Genomic DNA, 27288 nt, shown 5'->3' with positions numbered 1-27288 from the left:
CTCTCCCCTTTCCATTTAAGCAGGTCGGGGGTGGGTCGAAAGAAGCCCGAGAAGGGCAGGGTGTGGGAATCAGGCCCCTGGCTTGGCAGGCACAGCAGTGGAGCGGAGGAGCGGGCAGGATAGCAGCCGGCAGGCAGTGAGCTCCTGCCACGTGGACCATTTACAAGTTCATCTACTTTCAACCTTGTGGGAGTCCCTTGAAGAAATTCCTATCCCTGTTCGCCAAATGAGGCAGCAGGCTGAAGTGAGGGTTGTTCCTTATCCAAGTTCACACAGCCAGCAAAAGGCAGGGCCAAGTTTGAACCCACATCGAGCTCCCGAGCCCTGGCTCCTTCTGCCTGGGCTTGTTGTCTGGCAGAGGCCACTGAGTGCAGCTGTGGAGCCAGGCTGCCAGGGTTCAAATCCTGACTCCGTTGCTTATTGGCTGTGTGACCTTGGGCAAGGCAGTTAACCTCTCTGGACCTCAGTTTCTTCATTTGTAAAATGGGGATAATCGTATCTATCTCACGGGGTTGTTGGTGGAATTGAGAAGTTGATACATGAAGGCATTTAGAATTGTACCTGGCACGTGAAGTCCTTCAGGAGTGTCCCAGGGGAGCCAGGGGAGCCGTTCCTGAGTAACTGCCCTCCCTCACCACAGGATGGCAGCGAAGAGACAAGCTCATCGGTCATGCAGAAAACCCCCATCATCCTCTCAAAACCTCCAGCAGAGCGGGTGAGCGGGGATGAATCTTCTGAAGGGGAGGCTGGGAGCAGTTAGGGCAGGGATCCCTCACACTGACTGGAAACTTCTCTCTCCCATAGTCAAAGCAGCCACCACCTCCAGCAGCCCCTGCTGCCCCACCTGCCCCAGCCCCTCTGGAGAAGCCCATCGTCCTCATGAAGCCGAGGGAAGAGGGGAAAGGGCCTGCAGCTGCAGCAAATGCCTCCACCCCCGAGGGCACTGCCCCTGCGCCCCCTGCAGCCCCTGCACCACCCAAGGGAGAAAAGGAGGGGCAGAGGCCCACACAGCCTGTGTACCAGATCCAGAACCGAGGCATGGGCACTGCCGCACCAGCAGCCATGGACCGTGAGTTGGGCCCGGGCAGGATCTGGTTGGGGGCCGGAATGCCCTCACACGGAGCCTCACCACATCCTGTTCTCCTGCTTTCCCCGTCTCCAGCGGTCGTGGGCCAGGCCAAACTACTGCCCCCAGAACGCATGAAGCACAGCATCAAGCTGGTGGACGACCAGATGAACTGGTGTGATAGCGCCATTGAGGTACTGAGGGGGGCGTCGTGTCTCCGCACTTGAGCGTCCCCAGGTGCCACATCTCGCCACATCCACCCTACTCCCCACCGCCACCCTCTTGACAGGCAGTACAAGCCTGGCCAGCTTTCCGGCAGTTGCAACAATGAGAGAGAAGGAATCCGAGTCCTCAGCCAGGGCTGGATGGCAGTGGCTTCCGCTAGATCGGCTGTGCTGGTTGTTAAAATACTGAAATAGTTTGCCACTGGTTACTGGTTGGCAAGGAGGGACTCACTACCACCCAGACGCCATCCCATAGCAGCGCAGCCTCCTGGACCCTGCTCCAGTTCCCTTCCTAACTGGGTGAAACCCATGTTGTACCAGTGTTAACTGGTTTGAATCTCACTCCCCAGAGGTTCCCTGTCCATCACAGCGGCCCCTGCTCTAGCTCAGACCTCCCATTCCTGAACTGCCCTGCCTCCGGTCTCCCAGGCTTCATTTCTCCTCTTCTGCTGCTTTTCCCCCCTAGACCTGACCCATCCCATCCCATCCCATCCCATGCCATCCCTGCCCAGATTCCCCCAGATGTGTCCCTTTTCCTTCTCCGGCAGCTTGGAGTTACTAAAACAACATGCCAGACCCATCTCTTACCTGGCCTGCTGCCTTTCTCTGTCCACTGTCTTATGAATACCAACTGGGGAGCTTTTAAAACAAAACAGAACAGAAGCCAGGGTCCAGGCCTGCTCTTCAGGTAGGACGCTGTGCAGTGTTGAGAGTGTATCTGTACCATCTCGTGTGGTAGCCACTCTCCTTAGGTGTGGCTTGTGGGCACTTACAAGTCCACATACCCCACATGTGGCCAGTATAGTGTTGTTTAATCTTAAGTTTAAATGGCCATGTGTGGACAGCGTCTGCCTTACTGAACTGGGCTAGGCCTAGGTTTTCTGCTCTAATGTGGCTAGAGTGAGGCCCGAGATTAGCTGCCCCCCCCTTTTAAAAAAAAAAACAAAAACAAAAAAAACTGCCGGTGATTCCAAGGAGCCAGGTGAGGACTTCCCTGTTTTTCTTGAGGAGTGTCTCTCACGCCCCCTGGTGGTGGAAGGCATCAGAACTGGTGGGCCAGAGGTGAAGGCCTCAGGATTTTCTGGGACCCTTAAATCCCACAGACAGGAGCCAGGACAGGAGCCAGGACAGACTGACCTCCCCTTCCTGCACGCTCTTCCCTTTTTCATACTGCCATATGTTTTCCTGGCCTTCCAGAAGCCGAAAGCCTTGCAGGAGTCTGCCCCAGTAGCCCTCAGTGACAAGACCTGTCTTCCTCCACCTGTCCTTCATTCCTGTACCCTTCTCCTTCTCTTCAGCAAAGTCAGATTCCCCTTTTAGCCAGTGTGTCCCAACCGCACTGATCTTCTGTCAGCTTCTCTCTCTCTTTTTTTTAAGATTTTATTTATTTGACAGAGATCACAAGTAGGCAGAGAGGCAGGCAGAGAGAGGAGGGGAAGCAGGCTCCCTGCTGAGCAGAGAGCCCGACGCGGGGCTCGATCCCAGGACCTGAGCCGAAGGCAGAGGCTTTAACCCACTGAGCCACCCAGGCGCCCCTCCTGTCAGCTTCTTGACCATGCCAGGCTCTTCACTACTTGGAATCTCTGACAAAAGTTATTCTTTGTGCCGCCACATACATATACAGGCTCTTTGCCCAGCTCAGGATTCAAGCCATGGAAGTTTTTCTTCATCAGGCCAGCCTTGTCTGGAAGTCTCTGCCCCACCCCACCCCAGTCTCACTCCCACTCCAGCAACTGACACATTTATGAGGGTCACAGTCCTTCATCTTCCCACAGTACCTGTTGGATCAGACTGACGTGTTGGTGGTTGGTGTCCTGGGCCTCCAGGGGACAGGCAAGTCCATGGTCATGTCACTATTGTCGGCCAACACTCCCGAGGAGGACCAGAGGTAAGGGAAGTGGAAGACCAGGAGGGAGGTGGGCACCCACCTGGGATGGGGAAGGGTGGGCCTAGGTATGGCAAGTGGTGTTGCCAAAAGGACTTTGAGATAATGTTTCACCTCCCATGGCCTCCATGCCTTTGTCAGATGAGGGTGATTAGGGGCTGGACTAAATCTTTGTGTAGCTCCAGGGAAACCAATCTTGTTTCTCCCTCCCTACCTCCCTCCCTCCCTACCTTGCCCCAGGAATGGTATAGAACCCAGCTTTAGATTTAGGCTGACCTCAGTCTCTCAGCCCTGCCACTCACCAGCTGTTTGCCCTTGCCCAGGTTACTTCACCTCCCAAGATCTCACTTCGTCATCTGTAAAGTGGGCTTTTGAAGGATGAGATCAGGAAGGCAAACATTAGTAAGAACCTGACACAGAGCAAATGCTCACGGGATATTGGTTGATAAGGCCTGGTAAAGAGAACCGGGAAAGAGACCCAGATGTCGGGCGTGGGTCTAGACCAACTTCAGTCCTGCATTCTTGAGGAAGGATGGGATGATTGTGAAGTAAAGTATGAAGTCACAGGAGAGGATGTAGGGGAAGAGGGAGCTTAAGAACTAGGGACCAAAACTGAGGGCAGGGGAGGAAAGGGGGAAAGGCAGGGACTAGGAAGGAAGGGGACCATACACAGTCTGATTAAAGAAGACTCAAACTGGGGAAGGAGTAAGGGTAGTAGCCACTTGGATTGTCTAAAAAATACAGGGATTTGGTTTTTTAATGAAATAGGCTATACTACTTTGCATTCCATGGATCGGCATCAGGGGATCCATGAACCTCCTAACAGTAAATGCAGAATTTTACACATATGGGCAGTCAGGCTTTTCTTCTAAGGAAAGGGTCTGCAGTTTCCACCAGATCTTAGAGGGGTCTGAGGGAGACCCAGAACAAGTTAACCACTATTGTGAGCATATACATCCACTAGAACCAGAGCTGTGGGGTTGCCCTTCCTCCCAGGTCCGCACCATCTCCTCTCTTAAAACTTGTAACTTACTCGCTTTTGACTTCGGCTCACCTTGGCTCCGCTGGGGAGCAGCCCCAGCTCTGGATAGCATTCTTTCCATCTCTGCTTCCCCCAGCCAGCGAAATTTCCCCCCAGCTCTGAGTTCAGATTCCTGAGCTAGAGAGAATTCTACAGGCCTAGCTGGCCTTTTTTGAGCCACATCTGCCTGTGGCATGGTGGATTTTGATTTCAACTCCTGCCATCGGGTCTCTGGATTATGTTAAGAACTCATCCGCTTTGCCCCTTCTTCATTCCTGTCTCCTGACCCCTCCCCTGGAGGATGCCAAGAACCTCCTTACTGGTCTCCCTGCTTTAGTTCAGTTGAGCTAGTGTTTATCGAGTGCTCATGATGTGCCAGGTGCTGTTCTGGACGCTGGGCACTCAGCAGCAAACAAAATTGGCAAACACCTCTGTCCGTAGCAAACAGATAAGTTCTCGGACATGTTAGAAGATGATAGCCACAGGGGAAGGGGTTCTAGGGAAGTAGTATGGGTGCTAGATGACAGTTCTTTTTTTTTTTTTTTTTTAAGATTTTTATTTATTTATTTATTTATTTGAGAGACAGGCAGTGAGAGAGAGCATGAGCGAGGAGAAGGTCAGAGGGAGAAGCGGACTCCCCATGGAGCTGGGAGCCCGATGCGGGACTTCGATCCCGGAACTCCGGGATCATGACCTGAGCCGAAAGCAGTCGTCCAACCAACTGAGCCACCCAGGAGTCCCTAGATGACAGTTCTAACTCGAGTGGTCAGGGGACGCCTCCCAAGCAGGACATGGAGGAAAAGCAGACTTGGAGGACGGAGAGCATTCTAACCAGGGGGTGGTACGAGCTGGCCTCGGGGGCTAGACCTTGCCTGGTGTGTGTGCAGCACGGCGTGGAGGCCGTGGGGCTGGAGCAGAGTAAGCAAGATGGGAAGTCACAGGCAACCTGGTCAGAGAGGTTAAGGGAGGGGCTCTGTTGGCTGCCTTTGGCTCGGATCGTGATCTCAGGGTCTTGGGATGGAGCCCTGTGTCTGGTTCCCAGCTCCACAGGGAGTCTGCATCTCCCTCTCCCCCTTCTCCTGCTTGTGTGCACATGCGTGCGCACTCTCTCGCTCGCTCTCTCTCCCTGTCAAATAAAAAAAATCTTTAAAAAAAGGGGGAGGTGGGTTGGTAAGGGAGGCCTAGGGTGTCGGGCCTGTAAGTTGTCATCTACTCTTTCCACACTACGGTCCTCAGCGTACGGCACAAGGGGGAGCTTTTTAAAACCCACATCCAGTCCTTTCACTTCTCCACTTAAATGTCTTCAGGGCTTCTTCAGGCTCATTAGCCAAAGCCGCAGTTCCTTACTGTGTCTCACAGGCCTGCATATCCCCTTCTGGCTCCCAGCCCCCTTGTTCTCCACTTTCACCATACTCGGCTTTAATGCCTCATACACACCACCTGTCCTCTGCCTGGGACAGTCTTTGCTTCCGTCCTCCATCCCCCCTGCACCTCCCCTTTTACTTATTTGAAGTTGCATAATTAACTCTCTTCTCTCTCTTGGTGTAGTCATTCACCTCTTTTATGGCATCCCTTCCCAGCTCTACCAGCTGTGTTACCCCCACTCAGAGGGCTTCACACCTCTTCTTCCTGCCGCTCGAAGTTACTGATTTCTCTTGATTTGCGAGGTAGACCGGGAGCTCCACGGAAGCAGAGATGTCCGCGCTGCCACACGCATGCGAGGCCTTCAGTGCAGTGTTCGTGAGGCGGGAGGCCCTTGCTCTGTGTCAGACAGCATACTAAGCGTCTCAGGGAGGCGGGGAGTACCTTTTGCGAGCTAGGTACCATTGCCCTGATTTTACAGATTGAAAGAAGAAATCTCTTTGAGCCGCAGAGTGTGAACAAGTTAGTTTAATTGGTTTAGAGCAAGGCTCAGCTCTGCCTGCTTTGCTTGGTCTCTTCTCCCCGTCCAGCGCAGGTGGAACTGAGGGAGACTTCCCTCACAGGGGAAGAACTGGGAACCGAGTTCTACAGCCAAATGGCCTCTCAGCCTGGGGGTGGGGAGGGCTCAGTGCTGTGTCTGCAGTGCCTGGCCTGTGGCAGGTGCAGTTGGTAGTTAATGGCTCCCAGATACGCGTCACTGTGCATCAGGCACGTTCCTAGGGGCTTCCCGTACATTAGCCTCATTGTAACACCAAGAGTTTTGAGACCGTTGTTATCCCTGTTCATAGATGAGGAAACAGAGGAGAACGAGATGAAGGACTTGCCCAAAGCCACCTAGCCAGGAAGAGGCAGAGCTGGCACTGGAAATCCCAGCAGTCTAGCAAAGTCTCTGCTCTTAAATACCTCAGGCTACTGACTTCATGGAATGAGTTGACAGATCTCCTTAGCAGTGAGGGTAAAGTCATGCAGAATAAAATGTAGGCCCCCAGACAGCAGGGGCCACAGATGGAAGGCTTTGTGGGTAGGCAGGGCACCATGCCTCACGCGTTCCTTTCGCAGGGTCGTGCTCCAGAGGTGTCGAAGGCTAAGAACCAGACCTCTAACGCACCCCGCCTGCCCCTCTCCACAGGGCGTATGTTTTCCGGGCCCAGAGTGCCGAAATGAAGGAACGTGGGGGCAACCAGACCAGTGGCATTGACTTCTTTATTACCCAAGAGCGGATCGTTTTCCTGGACACACAGGTGCCAACCTCCACCACCCCCCACCCTAACGTGTGCCGCATTCAGCTCCATCCCAGAATGATTCTAATGTCTTTTCTTAGCATCTAGTCTCTTATCATATTTTCCTCCCTCCCCTCCCATCCATCCTGTACAACTAGCCTAAAGAATCTTCTAGCAGAGTGGTTAAATGTGTGGGCCCTGAAGTCGGTCTGTATATGTCCAGATTTGGCCTTTAATTCTTACGGGTTGGGTGACTTGAACCATGTGTCTACGCACCTAGATCTCAGTTGCCTTGTCTATAAAAGGGGATGATAATTTGTTCTCAGTCTCCCAGGTCATTGCAGGAATTTAGTAGGACAGTCCAGCAGAGTGCTTGGCATTGGACCTGTCCCATAGTGTTCAGGCCCATCACAGTCATTAGAGCTGACCTGTCATGTGTGTGACTGGTGGTTTTCCTCATCTTCTCCCTTGACCTCAGGCAGAGTCCCTGTCCCTAGCATGGTGTTCAAGGCTTGTGGAGTTTCCTCCCTTGGACTCTAGCCTGCCCTCTCTGCTGCGTGTCTGGCTCCACCACACACACCACAAGGCCATGATCTCTCTCCTTCTGGGCTGTCCCCAGTCTGTTCCCTTTATCTGAAACCGCCTGTTCCCCAGTTTTCTTAAGTGGGAAGAATACTATTGCCTACCGTGTAGGGTTTTGTAAGGCTTCAGTGAGCGAAGACAAGTAAAGTCTTAACAACAGTGCCGGACATGAAGTACATACTTCCTCCTCTTAACTGGCGGTGTCATGATCATGAGAAGTTCTCTCTCCTCTGCCTTTTTGCAGAGCCTCCCAGAAGGCTTCCCCTCCTCCGAGCACCCACCAGTGCCACATGCACCTTCCATCACAGCACTGCTCTATCACAGCTCCCTTTCATGTGGACCACTCCCCCTCCCCACCTGCCGGGAGCTCTCCAGGGAGCAGCTCTGCTGGTCCGGGCCTGGCCCATAGTTGGTGCTCACTGAGTGTTGATGGAACAGAGTTCGAGTCCCCATAGGCATTGATGACGCAGAAAGTGGAAAACCCACAAATGCGGCATGAGATCTGAGCCAGGCCCTGTGCAGGGGCCTCGTCTCTGTGCTAGGGACCAACTGAGCCACTGTGAGCTGGGTCAGGGACCCACGTGGAACAGAATGTGATTTAAGGCAGAATAGAGCACGCAGCATTGGGAGTCTGAGAAAGCGAGCAGTGGGAGAGCCTCTTACTTAAAGAATTCCACTCATGTCCGTAAGAAGTCAAGAAGACTGCCGAGCTGATTGAAACTTACGGTTTTGAGATGGAGTGTTCCTTAGAGAAAAGGTGATGAACTCACTCACTACTGACTGTTTTACACCCATGGATGCAATTTTTAAATCCTCGCCAACTTTCACACTAATCGTTGTTTTTAGACCAAAGTAATTATCTTAGTGAAGTTTTGAAAGCCTCTGAGACAACTAAGGGAAGAAAAGGACACTCGAAAGGACATTTGTCATTTAAGTCAACATTACGTTTAGCAGCACTAGGAGAGTTCTCTTGAGCGTGGGGCACTTGAGAGCAGTGACAGTTTGTAAAAGGGCTGGGGGAAGTGTTTTTGCTTTGAAACATTCTGTTCTCACCTCCTCTTGCTCACTCGCACTGACTCATTAGAAACTGCCCGTGTTCCTGAGCTCATTTTGTCCTGAGAGAGGCGAGGTATTTGCCTTCAACATGTGGAACTTGGGTGGCTACGACCCTCAAAGCCCCGGCCACCAGCCCTTTCCTAACACCTTCTCTCCCTTGCTGCAGCCCATCCTGAGTCCCTCCATCTTGGACCACCTTATCAACAATGACCGCAAGTTGCCGCCAGAGTACAACCTGCCCCACACCTACGTTGAGATGCAGGTGAGGTGCCAGGTCCGTCCTAGAGGAGAGGTCGCACCCCTCCCCTCAACCTGTGATGGGAAGCTGGATATGGGTTGACCTAGTTTCTGCTTCATAAAGAGCCCTGGGGGCCCCAAGAGCTGTAGGAAAGAATAGCGTTGAGAGTCCTGTCTGGCTTACCTCCTGGCCCTGCTCCTCAGAAAAGTCATTTCCTGCCTCCTCCCCCTTCAGGCCTCGTTACCTGCCTTTGTGAGGTGGGGGTGGTCACTCCTACCTTGCCTACCTGAGGGATGGCCGTAAAGGAAGAGCCAGCGTGGCCTGGGCACGCAGGAGGTGCTTCAAGGCTCAGGCCCTTGCCCTGCTGCCCCTTTAGCTTAGTCCTGGGAACAGGGACCCCGCCCTGGGCAGAGGGGACCTTCAACTCTGTCGTCCCTTCCTGCCCACTCTCAGTCACTCCAGATTGCTGCTTTCCTCTTCACGGTCTGCCATGTGGTGATCGTCGTCCAGGACTGGTTCACAGACCTCAGTCTGTACAGGTGAGGAGCGGGTGGGTGGGGAGGGGGAGCCAGGCAAGAGACGGGGACCCCTTTAGAATGTGAACTGGAGTGGGTCACCACCTTCCAGCATACATACACACTCTGACAACTCCCCACTGACTTTTTACATCACTCAGAATAAAATCCAAAGTCCTTCCCAAGTATGGCCTACAGGGTCCTCTGCGGTACAGTTCCAGTCACCTCACTGACCTTTTCTCTCACTGCGTTCCCTCGCTCCTTCCGTTAAAGCCCTAGTGACTCCACGGCTATTCCTCCATCTCTTGGCTAGAAATACTGTTCCTGCGAGTCTCAGTCTCTCTCATGTCGTTTGAAGTCCCCACTTCTTAGCCCACTATGTTTTCCTTCATTTGCCTTCATCGCTTCCTGACAGGACATTGTGGGTCTCTTTATGGTCCGCCGCCCCCATTAGAATGTACGCCTCAGGAGCCCCAGTGCCTCCCACAGTGCCTGGCCCAAGCTAGATAATTAATGCACGTTCGTTGAGTGGAGAGCATCGTCGGGATCCAGCTTGGCCATCTTACCCGTCCCCTGCAGGCATGCATACCATTCTGTCGGTGCCCTGGCAGGCAAGAAGAGGGGGAAGGAGTTGGGATCTGGCAGGAGGTCTACCTGAAGCAGCTGGAGGTTCTAGAAATCCACCCCCCAAGACAGAACTGGCTTAGAACCTGAGGCACGAGGGTTCCTCTTGGCTTCAGGCCCCAGAGTGTAGTGGTGTGGAGGCCAGCCGCCTTGGGCACAGGGCCCAGACAGAAGGAAGGAGCAGGAGCTCCTGAGGAGGGGAGAGCAGAGCCAAGGGAAGCAGGTGTCTCCAAAGTGAGGCAGCCCTGGGTTTGAACCCCAGCTTTTACTAGGGGAGTGCCTTCTTTTTCATTGGCTACTCGTAGGCAGATTGTTTTATTCAGACTAAGTGAGTGAAAGAATCAAAAGCATTCACTATAGCATAGTACCTGGTACGTGGTAAGCAGCTGATGAAGAGAAGCTCAGCGTTTACAGATGACCCTGGGTGTGGGGGTGAAGTGTGGGTCTGGCCAGCAGTAAAAATGACTTTGTGGGAGATCTAGCCATTGTGACCAGATCTAAGTGTCTTATTTCTGAAACACTACCCCCATACCACTGTGTATTTGAATTCATTCACATGACAAAGATATTGAATATTTATGGATGCTATTCATTGTTCTGGGCACTGAAGACACAGGTGTGAATGAAACAGACTGCCCTGTGCTGTTCACGTTCTGACAGGGGCGTAGGCGCGGGATGGCACGGGGCAGAGCCTAGCGGTGGGCTTCTTGGCAGGCGAACCCCTTGAAACTGGATGACATACTTGAGTATGTGTCTGTGTGAGGAGAATATCCGTAGCTTTTTATTGTGTCCCATTATCCCTTACCTCGGATAGCAGTTGTATTTTGTTTACGTATTTGGAAAAGTTATTTTAAAATAGCATAAATTGAAATTTAGGCCCACACAGAAACCTGCGCATGGATGTTTATAAAGCAGCTGTATTCACGGGGCTCCTGTTTGGCTCAGTCGGTTAAGTGTCTGACTCTAGATTCTGGGTCAGGTCATGGTCTCAGGGTCTTGGGATCGAGCCTTACATCTGGCCCCATGCTGAGCGTGGAGTCTGCTTACAATTCTCTCTCTCCCCCTCTCCCCACTCCTGCACTGTCATGCACCTGTTCTCTCTCTCTCAAATCCGCTTTATTCATAATTGCCAAAACTAGGAAGCCATCAGTGTGTCTTTCAGTAGGTAAATTAATAAACTGGTACATCCGGGCAATGGAATATTAATTACATCAAACCATGAAAAGACACAGAGAAAGTACATATCCTTAAGTGCATATCACTAAGTAAAAGAAACCAGTTTGAAAGGGCTACTGTATGATTCCAATTATATGACATTCTGGAAAAGGCCAAACTGTGGAGACAAGTGAAAAGATCAAGGGTTGGGAGGGGAGGGAGGGGTGGGAAGGGCGGAGCACAGAGTGAAACCATTCATTGTAATACTGTGTGGTGGACACGTGACCAAGAGGTTGTAGACAACACCAAGAGGAAACCCTAGTGTAAACCAGGGACATTGGGTTATGATAATAGGTCATAGGTCCGTGGGAATGTTGATAGTGGGGGGATGCTGTGCGTGTGTGGGGGCTGGGTGTCTGTGAAAATCCCTGTATTTAATTCAGTTTTGCTTTGATCGTACAAATGCTTTAAAAAATGGAAGTATTTTTTTTGTTTTGTTTTGTTTTTGTGTAAGTATTTTTTAACAGCATAAGCTCATTAAAAAATGCGTATATCTAGCATGGGTCCACGGATTGGTGTGTGAGAGAGTTGTCTGTGAATTCCCTAAAATTGTGTGTGTATTCGTTTTTCTGAGTGTGGTTGTAGTTTTTACCAGATGCACAGAGAGAGCCCTGTCCCTAGGCTGTGGGATGGTGGTGCCGGTGCCAGAACACCAACCTCTCACCCCAAACCCCAGGTTCCTCCAGACAGCAGAGATGGTGAAGCCGTCCACCCCGTCCCCCAGCCATGAGTCCAGCAGCTCCTCAGGCTCTGATGAAGGCACTGAGTACTACCCCCACCTGGGTGAGAGGTTTTCTGGGGCTGGAGGGGTGGGCAGAGGAGGAATGAGGGGCAAAAACCAGCAGCACTGGGGAAGTGGGGAGCTGGGAGGAAGAAAAGAACAGAGTAGCTGCTCCTTCCTTTGAGGGTCCCACCTGGCCACCAAGGGCACAAAGCCTGAGTCTGGGTCTGGCTCTGGCTCCAGCTCCTTGATCACAATGAGCACTTTTTGCAGACAGGACCCACATCTGTCCATTTCTCTGACCCTGGCATCCCCAGCATAGACTCGGAATGAGTTGCCATTAACCTGAGTGGCCCCGGGCACCCTGCTCACCCTCCCTCAGCCACACACACTGCCTGCTCCGTCCTCGCTCTGCTGTGCTCTGCCCACGCACTGCTCTTCCACAAAGATCTAGTTCATTTATGCCGCCCTAGACCGGGACTTCCTGCTTCCTCTTGTCTCACCAAGCCCCTGGTGCCTTCCCGTCTCACTCCTGTTCCCGTGCCTATCTTCCTCTTCTGTCTTTTCCATCAGACTGGGGTCTCCTTGGGGGCAGGAACCACATCTGACTCCTATCTGGGTCCCCAGGGCCTGGTGCAGGACCTGGAAGCAAAGTAACGTGTCACGTAAATATTTACAAGTGCTCTGAACCCAGGGGTAACTGCAGGTCTTTGGCACGAGAGGGGAAGTCCACAGAGCCAAGCCCCGGCGGCCTCACAGGACCTCGTCTCTCCTTCCGCCCCTCAGTCTTCCTGCAGAACAAAGCTCGTCGAGAAGACTTCTGTCCTCGAAAGCTGCGACAGATGCACCTGATGATTGACCAGCTCATGGCTCACTCGCACTTGCGTTACAAGGGTGAGGGTCCCTGAACCACCCCGACGCTGGCCAGCGGCCTCTTGACTCCTGGTCTGGTCCCATGGCCCCAGCGTCCAGACTGGCCTCCTGCCCCTAGCTCGAAGATCATCCGTGTACCTCCCCTCCCCTGCCCCTGAGCATCATACCTGCAGGCTGATGGCTTCTCTCCCACAGGTACCCTGTCCATGCTACAGTGCAATGTCTTCCCTGGGCTCCCACCTGACTTCCTGGACTCTGAGGTCAACTTGTTCCTGGTGCCCTTCATGGACAGCGAAGCAGAGAGTGAAAACCCACCAAGAGCAGGTACGGTTCCTCCTCGGAATCTGGTCCAAGGGCTGCCAGTTCTTCCTTGGTCTGGAGGGAGACACAGGATGCCCTGGGCTGGGGTGGTGGAGACCCACACTGGTCTGAGGGGAGACTCTGGCTTGTCCCTAAGGTGCTTGGAGCCTTAGGAGCGTGTGTCCAAGTTGTGGAAGTACAGGAAGGACTGGTCTGAATGGGGCGGTACTCCGGGTATCCCAGCCCAGGATGCTGGGTGACCAGGAGAAAGGAAAGGCCTTCTCTTGGCAGGCTGGCGCCCTTATCCTCCCCACCTCAACGTTCTAGGACCCGGTTCCAGCCCCCTTTTCTCCCTACTCCCTGGGTACCGGGGCCACCCCAGTTTCCAGTCCTTGGTGAGCAAGCTCCGGAGCCAGGTGATGTCCATGGCCAGGCCACAGCTGTCACACACGATCCTCACTGAGAAGAACTGGTAAGAGCTCTTGGCAGAGGGGTCAGCGTGGTGCAGGCAAGAGGAAGGTCTCAGTGATCCCTCCACAGCTCGGTTTCCTTCTCGGAACATCACTGACAGCTTCCGTGCCCGGCACCATGCTGTTTCATGGGATCTTGAGTCCCCCCAAGTAGCCAGCGGGGTTGAAGTCTTGTCACCAATTTTACTAGTGGGGAAATCTAGGCTTGGAGACAGGAGATGTCACATAGCTCTGTCACAGCAGCTGTGGCCAGGTATCATTTGACAGTGAGGAGTGGGAGCAGTGAGCCCAGTCAGGCTCAAGGAGTGTTTGTTCTGAGGCCCCGAGGGCAGAAAGTGTGGCCTCCCAGAAGATACTGTTAAGTCCCCAGAGCAGCTGCATTTTCCAGCTCTCGCTGGACGGCACAGTCCCACTGTCCGCCTCTACCTTCACTCCTTCTCTGCCAACTGGCTTTCTCTACCTGCTCTCACAGAGCCCCGAGCCCCCCCAGCCCCAACTCTATGTGACTGTGTCCGGAGCCCACAGCAGGTCTGCACATCAGGTTGGCATCATCTCGTTTCCAGGAGCCACACATTTGAGGGAGAACTAGCTTGGCTTGGTGTAGCCTCTAGCGTGGCTCTCCTGGGTCTGCGGTCAGCTGGGGCCAGGAGGGGTTCTGGGGAGCACACATAACAGCACAGCCATTCGGGGGTGCAGGGCGAGGGGGCGGGGAGCTCTGTTCCTCTCACTGTCAGTGGCAGAGCGCAGGGAGACGAGGGTCACGCAGCTGTTAACACTAACCGTTGTAAGACTCTGGAGGGAGTTCTAGAACCCCAACCCACAGAGGCCAACACTGTGTGGGGTGGGGCGACTCGGAGTTGGACTTGGAGTTGGGGCTTGAGGCCTAGGTTCCAGACCAGGCACCCTCAGTGTGGCTCACCCGGCGTGAGGTCTGAGAACCTGGCCAGTCCCATCAGCATCGCCATCTTCCTGCGTCCCTGCTGGGGAGGTTCTGGTCTCAGGGTGTGCAGGTCGTATGCAGTACCTGCTTTCCCACAGGTTCCACTATGCTGCCCGGATCTGGGACGGCGTGAAAAAGTCCTCTGCCCTGGCAGAGTACAGCCGCCTGCTGGCCTGAGGCCGAGGGAAGGAGCGTCGTACGGAGAACCCCCTTCTGGGTCCCCATGGTTGGTGAGGGACCACACGTGTCCTGCCCCCGCCCCAGTGGGTGGAGAGCGGCAGCAGGCCTGATGGATGAGGGGCCGCGACATTCTCGCCCAGAGACATGAGGTGTCCAGGGCTAGGCCCCCCACCCTAAATGGAGTATCGTTCAGGGGGCAGCTTGGAGATCCCACGCCCAGTCTGGGACGCTGCGGGCCAGCCTCGGTTCCCTGCGGGGACAGGCAGTGGGGAGAGTCTGAATGGTCCCCAAACATCCCAGCTTCCATCTTGACCTCCCTCTGCAGGGACAGGAGCAACAGGTCCCTCCTCACTGACCCTAAGCCCTTTCTCGCGAGGTGCAGCAGGGTCTTGGGGAGCTCTTCGTTGGGGCAGACCTGGTGCTTTGAATAAAAACGATCACGCAAGCATGTTCTGGTGCTTCTCTTTCCCTGTCCTCGGCGAGCTGTCCCGGGAGCAGGGCACAGTGGGGTCCCGGCCTTTGGGGGCACATTACCTGTAGCCACCATTAGAGCCTGAGTGACCTTCCCACGGGGACACGTCCACTGTAGGTCATGGAGTTGTCAGGAGCAGATGGAAACCAGCTTTTGCTAAGGAGGAAGCCCCTAGGAATGGCTGTTCTGTTTCCTGGGGTGACATCAAGCCTCCCATCTCCGTGTTACTGATAGGAAAATCCTGTGCCCTCCTTTGGCTAAATGCAGTTCCACCCTCGTGTCCTCTGCGTTCAGTTGGAGACTCAGACTCACTGCCTTTGGTGAAATGCCTAGTTAAATGCAGGACCTAATTCAGTACATGGTTAAAAAGTAGGACATGTTCTATTCAACGTAGTATTTACCCTGAGTTGAAACAGCTTCTACCCTTATGCAAACACCACCTTACCCTTACACACGGTGCCTCCTGTTGCTTAAGTACGGCGGCTTCCTTTCCCCATAGACCTTACCTACTCTTGTTTATTAAAAGTAGTCTCTACCTTTAAATCCAGAACAGACCGTCGGTCAGATAGACCATGCCCTTCAGTATAGGCCCTGCCCTCATCTGCTCGGTTTCAATCTGTTACGTCTTAGCTGGGTGTTCCTCAAAGTTTGTCTCCAAATCGGTCTGGCCATCCCACCCATCCGCAGTTAGTCGTGACCCTCCAGTCCTGCTGCTCCACACCCTTCACGGATGCCGTTGGTTTCAGTCGCCAGCTGAGTCTGTCCGCCAGCTGCCCCGTACCCCTTTGGTCTCCCTGCCTTCTCCTGCCCTTGGGCATACCCGCACAGTCCTGGTGTCCTGGTCTTGGGAATCCTGGACATGGTGAAGAAAACACTGGGGTCAGGAGTAGCCCAAGAGGGAGGGGCTAAGGTTTGGGCATGAGACCCACGGCAGGCTCCGGCCCCGCCACTTGCTGACCGAGAAGACCTTAGGCAAGAACCTCAATGATTCTCACTGGCTGTTTCCGAGCTATGATAATTCACTGTCCTCTTAGGGAAATGCTTCTGAACCCTTTGCCCCACTGCCCTGATCTACGCCAATACCTTCCAAAGTGCCCTCTCTAGTTAGACAACGGAGTTCCTCCCTACCTTGTCAAAGCTTACCTGTCCCGTGTCCTGCCTGCTCCCTCTCCATCCCAGGGGACTGCTGGTTGATGCGGGGGTTCAGAGCAGGGAAGGTGGGGGCAGTGGCCAAAGAGGGCATGAAACCCAGAGCTCAAAACCACAAACATGGCACACAGGCTCAGTCCAGGAGAGCTAGAGCTTGAGTTTCTTTCCCTCCCCCTGGCACCATCCTGCCTGGGGACAGAACCCGTATCCTCCCAGTCCCTCGCTGCCACCTCCAGCTGGCCTAGGCTCAGGGCTGGGATCACGGATTGGATCTGTCTGGGAACTCGTGTTCGGAGTCGTCGAGGAAGGCCTGAAGCAGCAGTCTCTGGGCGTCCTTGACCGCCTCATCCAGAGACGTGCGGAGCATCTGGTAGATGGTGGCGAAGGAGATGCCACAGTTGGCCAGGGTGCTGAGGATGGGCACATTGAGGAGCTCTTGGGTGAAAGCAGAGGCATCCCGGGAGGACTGGCCCAGTCGTTCCACCACCAGTGCCTCGGTGACCTGGGTCTCCGGGCCCTGTGCCGCCTCCAGGATCTTGTGCAGGGGTTGACCCGTCTGCCTCGCCAACGTGGTGAGGGAGTCCTTGTCCAGCCCAAAGCTGCAGCGGTAGCCACGCAGGGAGTCGATGAGCATGTGTAGGTCACACACCACATCCCGTACACCTGGCACGGGGCTTGGGTTGATGCCAGAGGCCACCGCAGCCACCAGCCATATGTGTTGCCGCAGCGAGGCTGCCTTCTTCTCCAGGATGGGCTTCGAGACGTTGGGCAGGGCCTGCAGAAACGCATGCTGCTTGTGGCTCTCGAGCTCTTTCACCATCATCTCCTCCAGCAGGTGGAAGTCGTACTTGCCCAACTCAAACATGGAGAGCAGGAAGACCTTGGGGTCCTGCAGGCCCCCCGCTGCACAAGACAAGAGCACCATGCTGTTTTGGCGCCAGAGCAGGCCCCGAGGTCCCTACAGCTGCTGAGGAGGCTGAGCACTTGCCAGGAGCACGGAGCGCCCGGCTGGAGAGTGTGGGCGCCGCCCTGGATCCCAGCCTTGCTCCCTGTCCCCCCACCCCCCACCCCTCGCGTGGCCTCAGGCAAGTTACCAAACCACACAAGGGGGTAACTACCTACCACCTAGGGAAACCGGTCGGTGAAGTGAGTTCATGGGAGCAGTGCCTGTGGTAATCCTTTAAACGCTAGCTGCCCTCAGCCACAGGTGCCGGTGCCCCGCAGGCACGTAGCATTTGCACGGCTCTAACTTGGCAAATACACAAGCCAGCGCGCCTCCCGTTTCCTTAATGCAGGTGATTGGTCTCTGTTACCTGTGCCTGAGGAGGGCCAACTCTCAGGAAATGAATGGCAGCTGTGATCCTCACCCCATCGCGGGGCCCAGTCACACGGTGTGACATTGGACGACCCCTCTCCCCTCCCCGGGCCTTGGCTGGCAGAGGCAGGGGAAGGGGCAGGCGACCCCTTCAGAACCCACCTGCCTGCCCCTCACCCTCCAGCCGCTGACAGCAGTCATCCCAGATCTGGCTGAGCACCCTCTCCTCCGAGAAGGTGCTGGGGCGCCAGCTGCGGGAGGCGGCAACGTCCACGTCCACCTTGGATCGGATGAGGTAGAAGCGCTTGCCGCACTGCCAGAGCTCACCGGCCAGCTGGGCGTGGTGGGCGGCAAAGCTCTCCAAGCTGATGATGAAGTAACGGGCCGGCAGCACCCGCTGGAGGTATTTTTCGGCCTGGAAGGTGGGCGCGCCGATGCCCGGCAGGTCCCAGACGACAATGTTGGGGTACTTCGGGTATGCGTACGGCGTGGGCCCCACCGTCATTTCCACCACACCCATGTAGGCCAATTTGGGGTCCTCGTCTCCCAGCCCCCTGATGGCATTGACAAAGGTCGACTTGCCTGAGCCCGTGTCCCTCGTGATGCCAACGTCAAGCCTGGCATTCTCCAGCGAGTAAAGGGTGGCCTGGAGCTTGGTGGATACTGCTGACATGTCCCCTGCCTCGAAGACTCCCTTCAGAGTGCTGCTGTCCCCCCATAGCTTCAGTATCTTGGACTGGCTGAGGCTCAATGGGAAGACTCTGCTCACCATGGGCCCCCCAACATCCAAGCGTCCATCTTCAGGATCGATGACCTTCCACAGGACAGGTGAGGGAATGTTTGCCCTCCGTTCTCTCACCACTCAGCATGCCCCAGTACTTGAGGCATCACCGGCAGTCATACTGAGAGAGCAACCATATGCCAGGCCCGGTGCTAAATGCTTGAGTTCAGTTAACTCTGATTCATCACTGCCAGGTTCTCCTCCTGGAGTATCTCCGAAAACCCCAACAGCTGGTAAGGGAGATTCCCTGACTATCTGCATTTGGCAGTGAGAGGAGGAATCAGATGCCCAAGGCCCCCAGCTCGTGCATGGAGTGTTGGGAATGGGAAGTGGGTCTTAACAATGTTAGAATTCAATTTTTTTTTTTTAAGATTTTAGTTTTAAGTAATCTCTCTGCCCAACATGGGGCTTGAACTCACAACCCTGAGAACAAGCAAGAGTCGCACGCTCCTCTGCCCTAGCCATCCAGGGGCCCCTAGAATAAAATGCCTAAGTAACGCTGTATGACATTTACTGGGCGCCAAACACCGTGATCAGCAATATAGGGCAGTGATGAAGGGCCAGACCCGTCATCATCGCTGACACTTTGTACCCGGGACCAGCCACTGTACTAACCACAAGCATCATTTGATGAAGTCCCCACTGTGCAGGGTAGGAAACCAAGGCTCAGGGAGGTAAAAGCCACTCACCAAATGTCTTCCAGCCTGCCCTGGAGCCAGGATGTGGCCCGGCCCCGTCCAATCCTTTTGCCATACAGCCTCCCCACCCCATCCTTGCGCAGCCGATCACCCACCGTGAGCCAGGCAGGACCTCTTTGGGCACTGCAGCTCCAACACCAAGAAGAGAGACTTGACAGCACGGGCCTGGAGCACGTGTGAAGACACTGCCCCCACTGTCGCTGGCTTCCCAGTACCCTCATCTGCTCGGGAACCGCAGTGCGCGCCTCCACGCACCCCGCCCAGCCTCTGAGCCTTGGAGTCCTCATTGGTGTGACCTGGGGCACCAGTGCTGACACTGGGAACGCAGGACAGCAACTAGTCCCAGCCGTGCTAGGGACTTGGGTGACACTGGGTGGCTCCTGTCCCCTTCTGCAGCCTTTATTTCCCCCATCCGTTCCGTTCCTCACCTGTGAAATGGGTCGATGACTCCCCAGAGCCCTCCAGCTCTGTTTTAGGAAGACTCAGGGTCTTACTGTCGACGAGGTTCGGAGGCCAGCTTGGGAAGAGCTTGGAGAATCAGGCTGCACTTGGTCTTTCCCTGTGGGTAGCAATGGGTTTTCAACAGGGAAGGGAGAGGTGCGTGGTGGACATTGAAAGCGCCCCCAGTGGCCTTTGCGGGATGAGGCAGGGGCAGGAGCCGGTGCAGAGGGTGAGGCCTGGGCTAGAACAGGGGTTGAGGTGGTGGAGATGGGGGATGGGAAAGGGAGAGATGGCGGCAGAAAGGACAGTACAGGGTGACCCGTGGGTCTTAACCTTAGGACCCTTGTGGGGAGCATCACTACTCATGCCCGAGCTTTCCATCCCAGCCACTCGGGGCCCAGGAGTCCTGTGTTTAGGATGATGTCTGAGGGTGCACAGGTGTAGGGATGTGGGCTGTGTTTTTGAGAACAGATTTGGAGTGGACCATCCCGTCCTAATATCTGGAAGTCTGGGATTTCCATTATTCCATTTCCACTATTATAATTTCCATCATCCCCACACCCTCTTGAGTGCAGAAAGGTCCTGGTGAACCCAGACGTAGTCCTGGAAGAGCCAGTGGGAAGGCCTTCCAGGAAAGGAAGAATCCTGTTGCAAAGCCGAGAGCTCTGCGGCAGAGAGGACTGGCACCCCCTTTAATCCTCCGGGGGAAAGTGGCCCCTCCTTGTCTGGAACTGTTTCCTAGGTTCAAGGTCATTTGAGGCCCCCAAATAAGGCAAGAACCCTCCCCAGATCTGGGAATATCCATAGGCGGTATTTGTGAGTACCTAGGGGTGAGGCCATCTCCCCTGCCCTCCAGTCCCTGCTCTACCACTGGCCTTGTACACAGCTGCCAGAGCCTTCTTGTGAATTCCCGGAAACTCACCTTTCTCTGCACTTAAATCCGGCCCTTCCCCGACCACTTGTCCAAGCCCACAGAAGCCCTAGGGGCATCCCCTGTCCTGTCCAGAGTCCCTAATCGGGTAGTTTTTAACTTTCTAAATATGTGACCCTTGACTTGGCATGTGAGGTTGGGCTTGAGCGGATAGGAAGGGGTCAGGTTCACTTTTGCATTCCCACCGAAGAGCCAAGGGCAGAGCGAGTGCGCACCCGGGGTTTGATTTTGCAGACACAGATCCCCTTACCCCATGTTGCCCACACCCAGGGACACCTGCAGCCATGGGCATCTCTCAGGAGTCTCCCCATCCACCCCCCGCTGTCACCCCAGCTCGGGGCCCCTTGGCCTTCAGCACAACCCCAGCCTTCCTGCACCCACACAGCCAGGCAGACACGGCGGGTCCAACTCCAGCCAGCGGGCTGCCCACCACCTCAGACCCACAGCATCAGAATCCTGGACGCTCACCCAGACCCCTCACATTCACACACACACCAGAAAGCTTATCACCACACAGGTTCCCACACACACACCTGCACGCTCTCCAACACGACCCGTTCTAGGTGGCAGGATTCACCCTCAGCCCCTTCTCTCCTCTGATGGGCAGAGAAAGGGCCCACCAGCCTTCCCGCCACCCCAGGCTCCCCACGGAGGCCAGCACAAAGCCGTAGGGCCTCCCCCTCCTCCCCGGCGCCCCACACCCACCGTCACTCACTGGCAGCAGGGCTGGCCCAGGATGTCCCACATGTCCCCCACCCTGTTTAACCGGTTGCCAGGCACCATTGTGCCCATCCTGGGCACCGATTGGCTGCCCCTCCCCCCTCCAGAGGAGGCCTGTGGGATGCGGGGCTTCCCGGAAAGGGACCGAAGATGGCAGCAAAAATAAGTACCATTGCCAGCCCCAATCTCCACTAAGTTGACGCCTGTCTTGGATCCAGGCCGGGCTGTCCCGTTGCCCCACAAATCTCCCTTGGCTACCAGGGGGCCAGGGAGAGATCTCCCACCAAGGCACTCTCGGCCTACCATCCACACTCTGAAGCTCTCCCCGCCCAGAGCCAGTCCCATCTGGTTCAGTGTGTCCCACAGGCCTCCCGGGGCCCCTCCGCTCCTCCCCCCCACCACAGTGACAAGCTCGGGCCCTCGGCGCACACATTTCTAGCACACAGGCTTTGTTAAGCTGGTTTTGTTAAGGCTTGGTCTGTGGGTGAGGCAGGGGGTGGGGCCGCACGTTCACTTCTCTTCCGACAAGTCCCGCTTCTTCCAGCTGTCCAGAATATACTTGAGGATGAGGCCAAGCTTCCGGCGGGTTGAGAGCGGGGCTTCCTCGCAGCCCCCCTCCCCGGAGCCCCGCTTCTCCACGCCATTGTCGCCGGCTGCCTCAAGGCTGACCTCAGACGGCGGCTCGTCCTCCTCCAGGGCCTTGATGCGGACCCGCTGGGCGTCCTCGGCCATCTCGTTGAGGCAGCCCTGGAGCATGGTGTAGACGGTGCCGAAGCTGATGCCGCCGGCCACCAGGGTGCCGAACACGGGGATGCCTCTCTCGAAGGCGCGGGCCACCCGCATGGCGCCGTCGGACGACTGCGAGTAGAGCCGCAGGACCGTTTCTGGCGACACCTCGTTGGCCAGCGGGGAGCGGATGACGGAGCGCAGGTCCCCCGCCTGCTTGCCCACCTGCTCGGCCAGCTTGGCCAGCGAGTCTTCGTCCAGGCCGAAGCTGCGGTGGTAGCCGCGCAGCGAGCGGATGAGCAGGGCGTCGTCGTAGGCGGCCGCCAGCCCGGGCACGGGCAGGGCCTGGATGACTCCCGACACCAGGGCCGTCTTGAGCACTTGCTCCTGGAGCATGTCCTTCTTCTTCTGCAGGGCTTCCAGCGAGATGTCAGGCAGCGAGAGCAGGCCGGCGTGGCGCCGGTGGGCCGGCAGGTCGTGCTCCCAGGTGGACATGAGCAGCGGGAAGTCGTAGCGGGCCGGCGACAGGTTGGATACGAGGAAGATGCGGGGGTCGCTCACGCCAGCCGCCCGCAGCCTCTCGGCACAGTGGTCCCGGATCTCCTGCAGGGTGGCCGCCTCGCTGAAGCCCGACGGCCGCTGGGTGCGTGTGGCCGCCAGGTCCTCGTCCACCTTGGTGCGCACGAAGTAGAACTTCTTGCCCTGGCGCAGGATCTCCGAGGCCAGGCGGGTCTCCACGGCCCCGCAGCGGCGGGGGGACACCAGCAGGAAGAAGTCGTAGCGGCCGAAGTCCACCTGCTTCAGGTACTTGTCAGCCGGGCAGCCCGGACAGCCAGCCCCCGGCAGGTCCCACAGGGTCACGTCGGGAAACTGGGGGTGTGGGTAGGGCGAGGGCTGCATTGTGGTCTCCACGACGCCCGTGAGGGCCGCACCGGGGTCCTCGGCGCCCAGGCCGCGGAGGGCGTTGATGAGGGAGGACTTGCCAGCGCCCGACTCGCCTGTGACTCCCACCTCCAGGCGGATGCTCTCCGAGGAGGCCAGCAGCTCCCGGAGGCGAGAGGCCGCCAGCGGGAGGTCGCCCGACTCGAAGGCCGTGCGCAGGGCCTCCAGCTCTTCCTTGGCCATGAGGATGGTGGTCTCCTCCTCCCCGGGCACTGCTGGCAACTTCGAAGTAGCCATGGTGACCAGCGGTTCGGAGGGCACGGGAGCTGGGGGAGAGTCACGGGACGCGTGGTCCTCAGCGTCTGCGGGGGTAGAAGGGAGCCGTTCACTTCTCCTGGGCCTTGGAGCATGGTAGGGAGAGAGAGACACCAAGGACATAAGGGCAGTCCCTCTGGCCCAGCCCTTCTCAAAAACCCAGGTACAGATCTGGCACGAGGTGGGGGGCTTTGGGGTCTCACAGGCCCAGGCTCACACCCCATCCCTGCCCCTGACTTGCTGTGTGACCTGGGGCAGAGCGAGGCACCTCTCTGAGCCTGTTCCTCTGCATAAAAGGCATAGCGAGTGCCTCCTGCAGTTCGTGGGAGTCTTCAGGAAAAGGGCCTGATGGCCGCCTGTGGCCCAGGTGGTCCCACAGGGACCCAGGTTCGGAAGGCTCAGCTCTCAGCTTAATGCTCTGCTGACACTGACTGAAATTCTTACGGATACTTGGGCCAGGGGCCTGTGTTTTCACTGGGCACCAGGCCGCACAAATGTGGTAGCCAGGCCTCCGAAGGAAAGGGCGGAAGCCCAGCACCCGGGCCCAGGCCAAGCACACTCGGCTCCTGCCCCTGCTGCCGTTGGGGGCAGCGGGAAGGGGTGCTGAGGGGGACCCCGACCCTGGAGCCAGACCCAGGCTCAGACCCTGGCTCCCTTACGTACGGGCTGAGTGACTGGGGCAAGTGACTTGAAACACTCCGTCTCCTTCCCCTCATCTGTAAGATGAGGCCAGTCACTGTGGTAACAGCAAACCCCTCCTCGGGTCTTCGAGAGTTAAGTGAGTTGATACATAGAAAGCATTTGAAACAGTGCCTGGCTCACAGCAGGGAGCAGGCATTATCAACCTGGTTAGCATTCCTAGCTGGGTGACTTCAAGCTGTGTGACTTCTGAGTGTACCGCAGAAGACACCCTTGCTATCTCACGGGGCTAAGGCGGCCTGTGAGGGTCGTGAGCTCACCCGTCTGGCCCTAGGCCAGAGTTCTGGGGTTCAGCTGGTGGACGGAGCCTGGCATGAGGGGATGCCCAGACACTGGGAGTCCTTCTCCTTCAACACCCATCCCTGCCCCGGTGGCCAAGGTAAGCTCACACTAGGGATCACTGTCCCCATCAGACAGAGGGACCGAGGCGCTCAGACCACACAAGTGAGGTCCCTGCACAGAGGCCCAGCCAGGATTCCAACTTATTTCCCTGGGCTCCCTCAGCCCTCTGAAGCTCTCCGTTCGGCTACATGTCTTTGCCTCCCTCTTTGCCTCCTGGCTGTCCCTGTCTAACCCCCACAGAAATTTGTCCTTATTACATTATTCCCACCAGCTCTGCACCCCCATCCCAGATGGGGACATTTCTCCCGTGCTATGCCCACTCTCCCTGCACCCTGTCTCCCTGAGCCATGGAAGGATATGGCCCAAGGAGAGGAAAGCGGGTGCGGGGGCAGGTCCCAGCAGCCAGGGTCAGGCAGCCAGGGAGCTCGGGTTGGTCCTGGCAGCCCCTGCCTCCCTTCACCCACAGGGCCCAGCCAGACTCACCCGCCCTGCAGGCTTTCCCTCTCCCCTCACACTTTCCCCGCTGGTGGGGTCTCCTCTCCTGTTAGCCCAAGGTCAGACCCGTTGCTAGGACCCATTATAAGAGCAAGCAGCAGCTTATTGGTCAGCCAACCCTAGCGCAATAATGTGACAGTGATGTCAGGGGGCGGGGTCCCACTGTGGGGCAGGGACCCCCTCCCCCAGCTGCTCCGGCGGCCCCCCTCTTGGTCACATTGGGCCCTCAGTCCCCGACAAGGGACCGAGAGAGATCTTTGTAACACCAAGATGTTCACCACCCTTCTGTGCTCTCCGTCATCCATAGGACACAGTCCCAGCTCCGCCGCCTGACATCCAAGGGCCTGACCCTGCTCACCACCCACCCTCTATTTCTTCTCCTTGCAGGGAACTGTTGCCCAAAAAGCCATTCACGTTCTCTTCTCCACACTATCTACTCACCTACTGTCCCACGGTGTGCGTGCTCTGAGGCTGCTGGCTTAGGTTCGCCAGTGCTGGCTGCAGGGACAGGCCGGGTCTGCAACACACACAAGGTCACTGCCAGCACGGCTCTGCTGGGTCCTGGCCAGGAATCCTGCAGTGCCACAGCCCAGTTCACCATCCGGTGTCCAGGCCTCTCCTTGCCCCGCACGTTAACGTCCTCTCCTGCCCAGCCCAGCCCGTTCAAATCCCAGCTCTGTGCCCACTCTAGTGTGACTCCCCAGTCCCCTCGGTCCCTCTGCCTCCTCTGCTTCCTCTCGATCACTGAAGGTGGCAGCACTGTGACAAATGGCGAGGTGGAAGTAGGGAGCACTGTGAATGAGAAGCCAGGCTGAGGCAATGGTCCCCGGGACAAGGCAGAGTTGGAGTTGGGGAAAGAGACTCCCATAGAAAAAGTAGAGGGAGAGTCCAGCAGGAAGACAGAATGGACCAGAATCCACCTCAGAGAGAGCTGGGGGAGGACCTGTCAGAGGCATCAGTTATGGAGGGGACGAGAAGGTACAGAGCCACGGGAAGAGACGGAGGCACAGGGAAGGAGCTGGAGGTCAGGAGATGAAAAAATACTTGTGGACGTTCCCAGACACCAAGCACATAGACCTGGATTCTTCCCTAAATTCACAGACACTTGCACCAGCCCAAGAGGGAGAGCAGAGACCCAGAGCCTCCAATATAGGTGTTACAGGAAAGCAGAAGTCGGGCCGACGTGCAGCCACACATGTTCAGGCACACACAGCCCTGCGGCCACGAGAGACTCCAATACACATGGACAACATGCACGGGCCGTGGCCCTGGGAGCCCACCTCCCCCTTCACGGGCCTCGTTCGTTCGATCCCTGCTCCAGATCCCCAGGCCCCAGCCAGCCATGAGCCAGTGCCCCAGAAGTGCTCAGCCCCAGGCTCTGCCCTCAGGGGCTGGCTCCAGGTCGGAGGGAAGGGAGATTGTCACAGCCTGGGGTGACCAAGGGTCAAGACAGAGCCGGACACCTGCCGAACTGCCTCCAACGCAGGCTGGCATGCTGCCGGGGCGCCGCTTCCTGCTCCTGAGAGTGCCCGCCAGGGAGAGGCTGCAGCCTGCCTGCCAAGCCTTCTCTTCTCTGCTCATTCATCACACTAGCCTGGGCAGCAGTGACCAAGATCACCCTGGGCTCTCTCCCATGTGGGAGTCTCGTCCATCTGCAGACAGTGATGACCCAGCACTACGATGGAGGACTCCAGAGGGCTGTGGGAACGCCAAGGGGATACCTGACCCCGCCTGGGGGTCAGGGAGGGCTTCCTGGAAGAGAGGGCAGCTGAGCTGAGATCTGTGAGCCTGACGGCCTGATAGGGAGTTGCCTCCCAGGCCAAGGGACCAGCTGGTGCAAAGACCGTGATTCGACAGAGAGTTCCCATTTACCCTGTAATTCACATGGTTATTTGGTCATTCCAAGAACATCTGCTGAGACCTAATAACCAAGTCCCTGTACTGGTCCAGAGGTGAGACTCGAACTCATCCCTGCCCTTACAGGCCCCACAGGCTGCTGTGGGTGGCTGACACAGCCACACACAAGGCAGAGCGCCCACGGACTGGGTGTTTCCAAAGTGCCAGGCGCCGTGGGAAGCCCGACAGACGCGGTAGCTCATTTAACTGGGACTAGAATTCTGTTCTCCCACCTGTCATCCCCAGACAGACATAAAACCCAGGAGCTGAGACTGGGATCGAGAGGAAGACAGAGACAAATGAGATGAACGCATTTATTCATTCCTTCTTTCCACGGGTTCCCTGTATAATCAGATCGAAGGTGTCACTGGGTGTCAGCCGCGTCATTTTCCATCCCCCTAACAAGGGGACAAATAGCAATACAAGTCTGACACGACGTTTCCTTGTCACTTAAAAATTTTATTTTACACTTACTCTTTGTAGACTAACGTAGAAAGTACCAATTTTTTTTTATCGTGCATCACTTTGTGGGTGTATCTTACTGGGAAAATACAAGGGAAATAAATTGGCTAAGCTGTTGCTAACCACAGAGTCTGATGCTGTTGGATCACTTCTGCAGTGATCTGAGCAGCGGACACCCCTGCTTTCCCACACGCCACACCCTCCGGTGCCATCAGGAGCAGGGACGATGCTATTAAAAGCAGCTCATTATCACCTCAGGCAGTGACGGCTACGTCACAATGACTGCCTGGCCCACAGTGACTGTTAGGTGCCATCCCCGGTGACTCTTCCTGATTTCAGAATTGTCAAAACGTGGGGGCAGGGCAGGGGGAGTGCGTCTTAGAATCAATGAAGGTGATTCCTGAGTGTCCAC

At 56.3% G+C, this 27288-nt stretch overlaps 3 protein-coding genes across 11 annotated transcripts in view; 1 reads left to right on the top strand and 2 right to left on the bottom strand.

The window, feature by feature from the left end:
• The window catches only part of SMG9 (SMG9 nonsense mediated mRNA decay factor), a 34634-nt gene that overhangs the window by 4709 nt on the left and 2637 nt on the right, over positions 1 to 27288 (top strand). For 4 of the 5 annotated variants that reach the window (XM_032839375.1, XM_032839380.1, XM_032839377.1 and 1 more), the window contains 12 exons: positions 641 to 715; positions 805 to 1069; positions 1163 to 1260; positions 3066 to 3178; positions 6748 to 6859; positions 8643 to 8738; positions 9168 to 9253; positions 11745 to 11851; positions 12576 to 12683; positions 12858 to 12986; positions 13290 to 13434; positions 14471 to 14760. In XM_032839375.1, coding sequence (XP_032695266.1) covers positions 641 to 715; positions 805 to 1069; positions 1163 to 1260; positions 3066 to 3178; positions 6748 to 6859; positions 8643 to 8738; positions 9168 to 9253; positions 11745 to 11851; positions 12576 to 12683; positions 12858 to 12986; positions 13290 to 13434; positions 14471 to 14549 — 1413 coding nt within the window. In that variant the 3' untranslated portion in view covers positions 14550 to 14760. Of the gene's footprint in view, positions 1 to 640; positions 716 to 804; positions 1070 to 1162; positions 1261 to 3065; positions 3179 to 6747; positions 6860 to 8642; positions 8739 to 9167; positions 9254 to 11744; positions 11852 to 12575; positions 12684 to 12857; positions 12987 to 13289; positions 13465 to 14470; positions 14761 to 26212; positions 26219 to 27288 lie in introns of those variants that run through there. The other variant, XM_032839379.1, reaches the window with a different exon arrangement.
• LOC116856114 (interferon-inducible GTPase 5-like) lies at positions 16306 to 21081 on the bottom strand. 4 transcript variants are annotated; one of them, XR_004380475.1, is made up of 3 exons: positions 21055 to 21081; positions 19396 to 19526; positions 17005 to 17076 (listed from the first exon to the last, which is right to left on the bottom strand). XR_004380475.1 is itself a non-coding variant. In XM_032839386.1 (2 exons), the coding sequence occupies exons 1-2, from the start codon at positions 18258 to 18260 to the stop codon at positions 16433 to 16435; spliced, it is 1239 nt and encodes a 412-aa protein (XP_032695277.1). In that variant the 5' UTR covers positions 18261 to 18271; the 3' UTR covers positions 16306 to 16432. The 4 variants fall into 4 exon arrangements, 1 of the variants encoding a protein (XP_032695277.1); XR_004380473.1 differs by lacking the exon at positions 17005 to 17076 and adding an exon at positions 18262 to 18302; XR_004380474.1 differs by lacking the exons at positions 17005 to 17076; positions 21055 to 21081 and adding exons at positions 18262 to 18302; positions 20873 to 20956.
• IRGC (immunity related GTPase cinema) lies at positions 21508 to 24531 on the bottom strand. 2 transcript variants are annotated; one of them, XM_032839382.1, is made up of 2 exons: positions 24507 to 24531; positions 21508 to 23067 (listed from the first exon to the last, which is right to left on the bottom strand). In XM_032839382.1, the coding sequence occupies exon 2, from the start codon at positions 22962 to 22964 to the stop codon at positions 21570 to 21572; it is 1395 nt and encodes a 464-aa protein (XP_032695273.1). In that variant the 5' UTR covers positions 22965 to 23067; positions 24507 to 24531; the 3' UTR covers positions 21508 to 21569. The 2 variants fall into 2 exon arrangements, with proteins under 2 accessions (XP_032695273.1, XP_032695272.1); XM_032839381.1 differs by having other exon boundaries at positions 21508 to 23029; positions 24507 to 24528.

The sequence above is a fragment of the Lontra canadensis genome, unplaced genomic scaffold (assembly GCF_010015895.1).
Source record: "Lontra canadensis isolate GAN:19392208 unplaced genomic scaffold, GSC_riverotter_1.0 scaffold107, whole genome shotgun sequence".
Classification (NCBI taxonomy): domain Eukaryota; kingdom Metazoa; phylum Chordata; class Mammalia; order Carnivora; family Mustelidae; genus Lontra; species Lontra canadensis.
Note: the sequence above shows the minus strand (reverse complement) of the source record. Positions and strands in the feature narration are given on the sequence as shown.

Excerpts from the sequence above, each read along its gene's own strand:
- LOC116856114 (XM_032839386.1), bottom strand. The coding sequence starts at position 18,260 with ATGGTGAGCAGAGTCTTCCCATTGAGCCTCAGCCAGTCCAAGATACTG. Across the intron at positions 17,077-17,665 it reads CTGCTGTCAGCGGCTGGAGG|CGGGGGGCCTGCAGGACCCC; the intron begins GTGAGGGGCAGG and ends TGTCTTGTGCAG.
- IRGC (XM_032839382.1), bottom strand. The coding sequence starts at position 22,964 with ATGGCTACTTCGAAGTTGCCAGCAGTGCCCGGGGAGGAGGAGACCACC.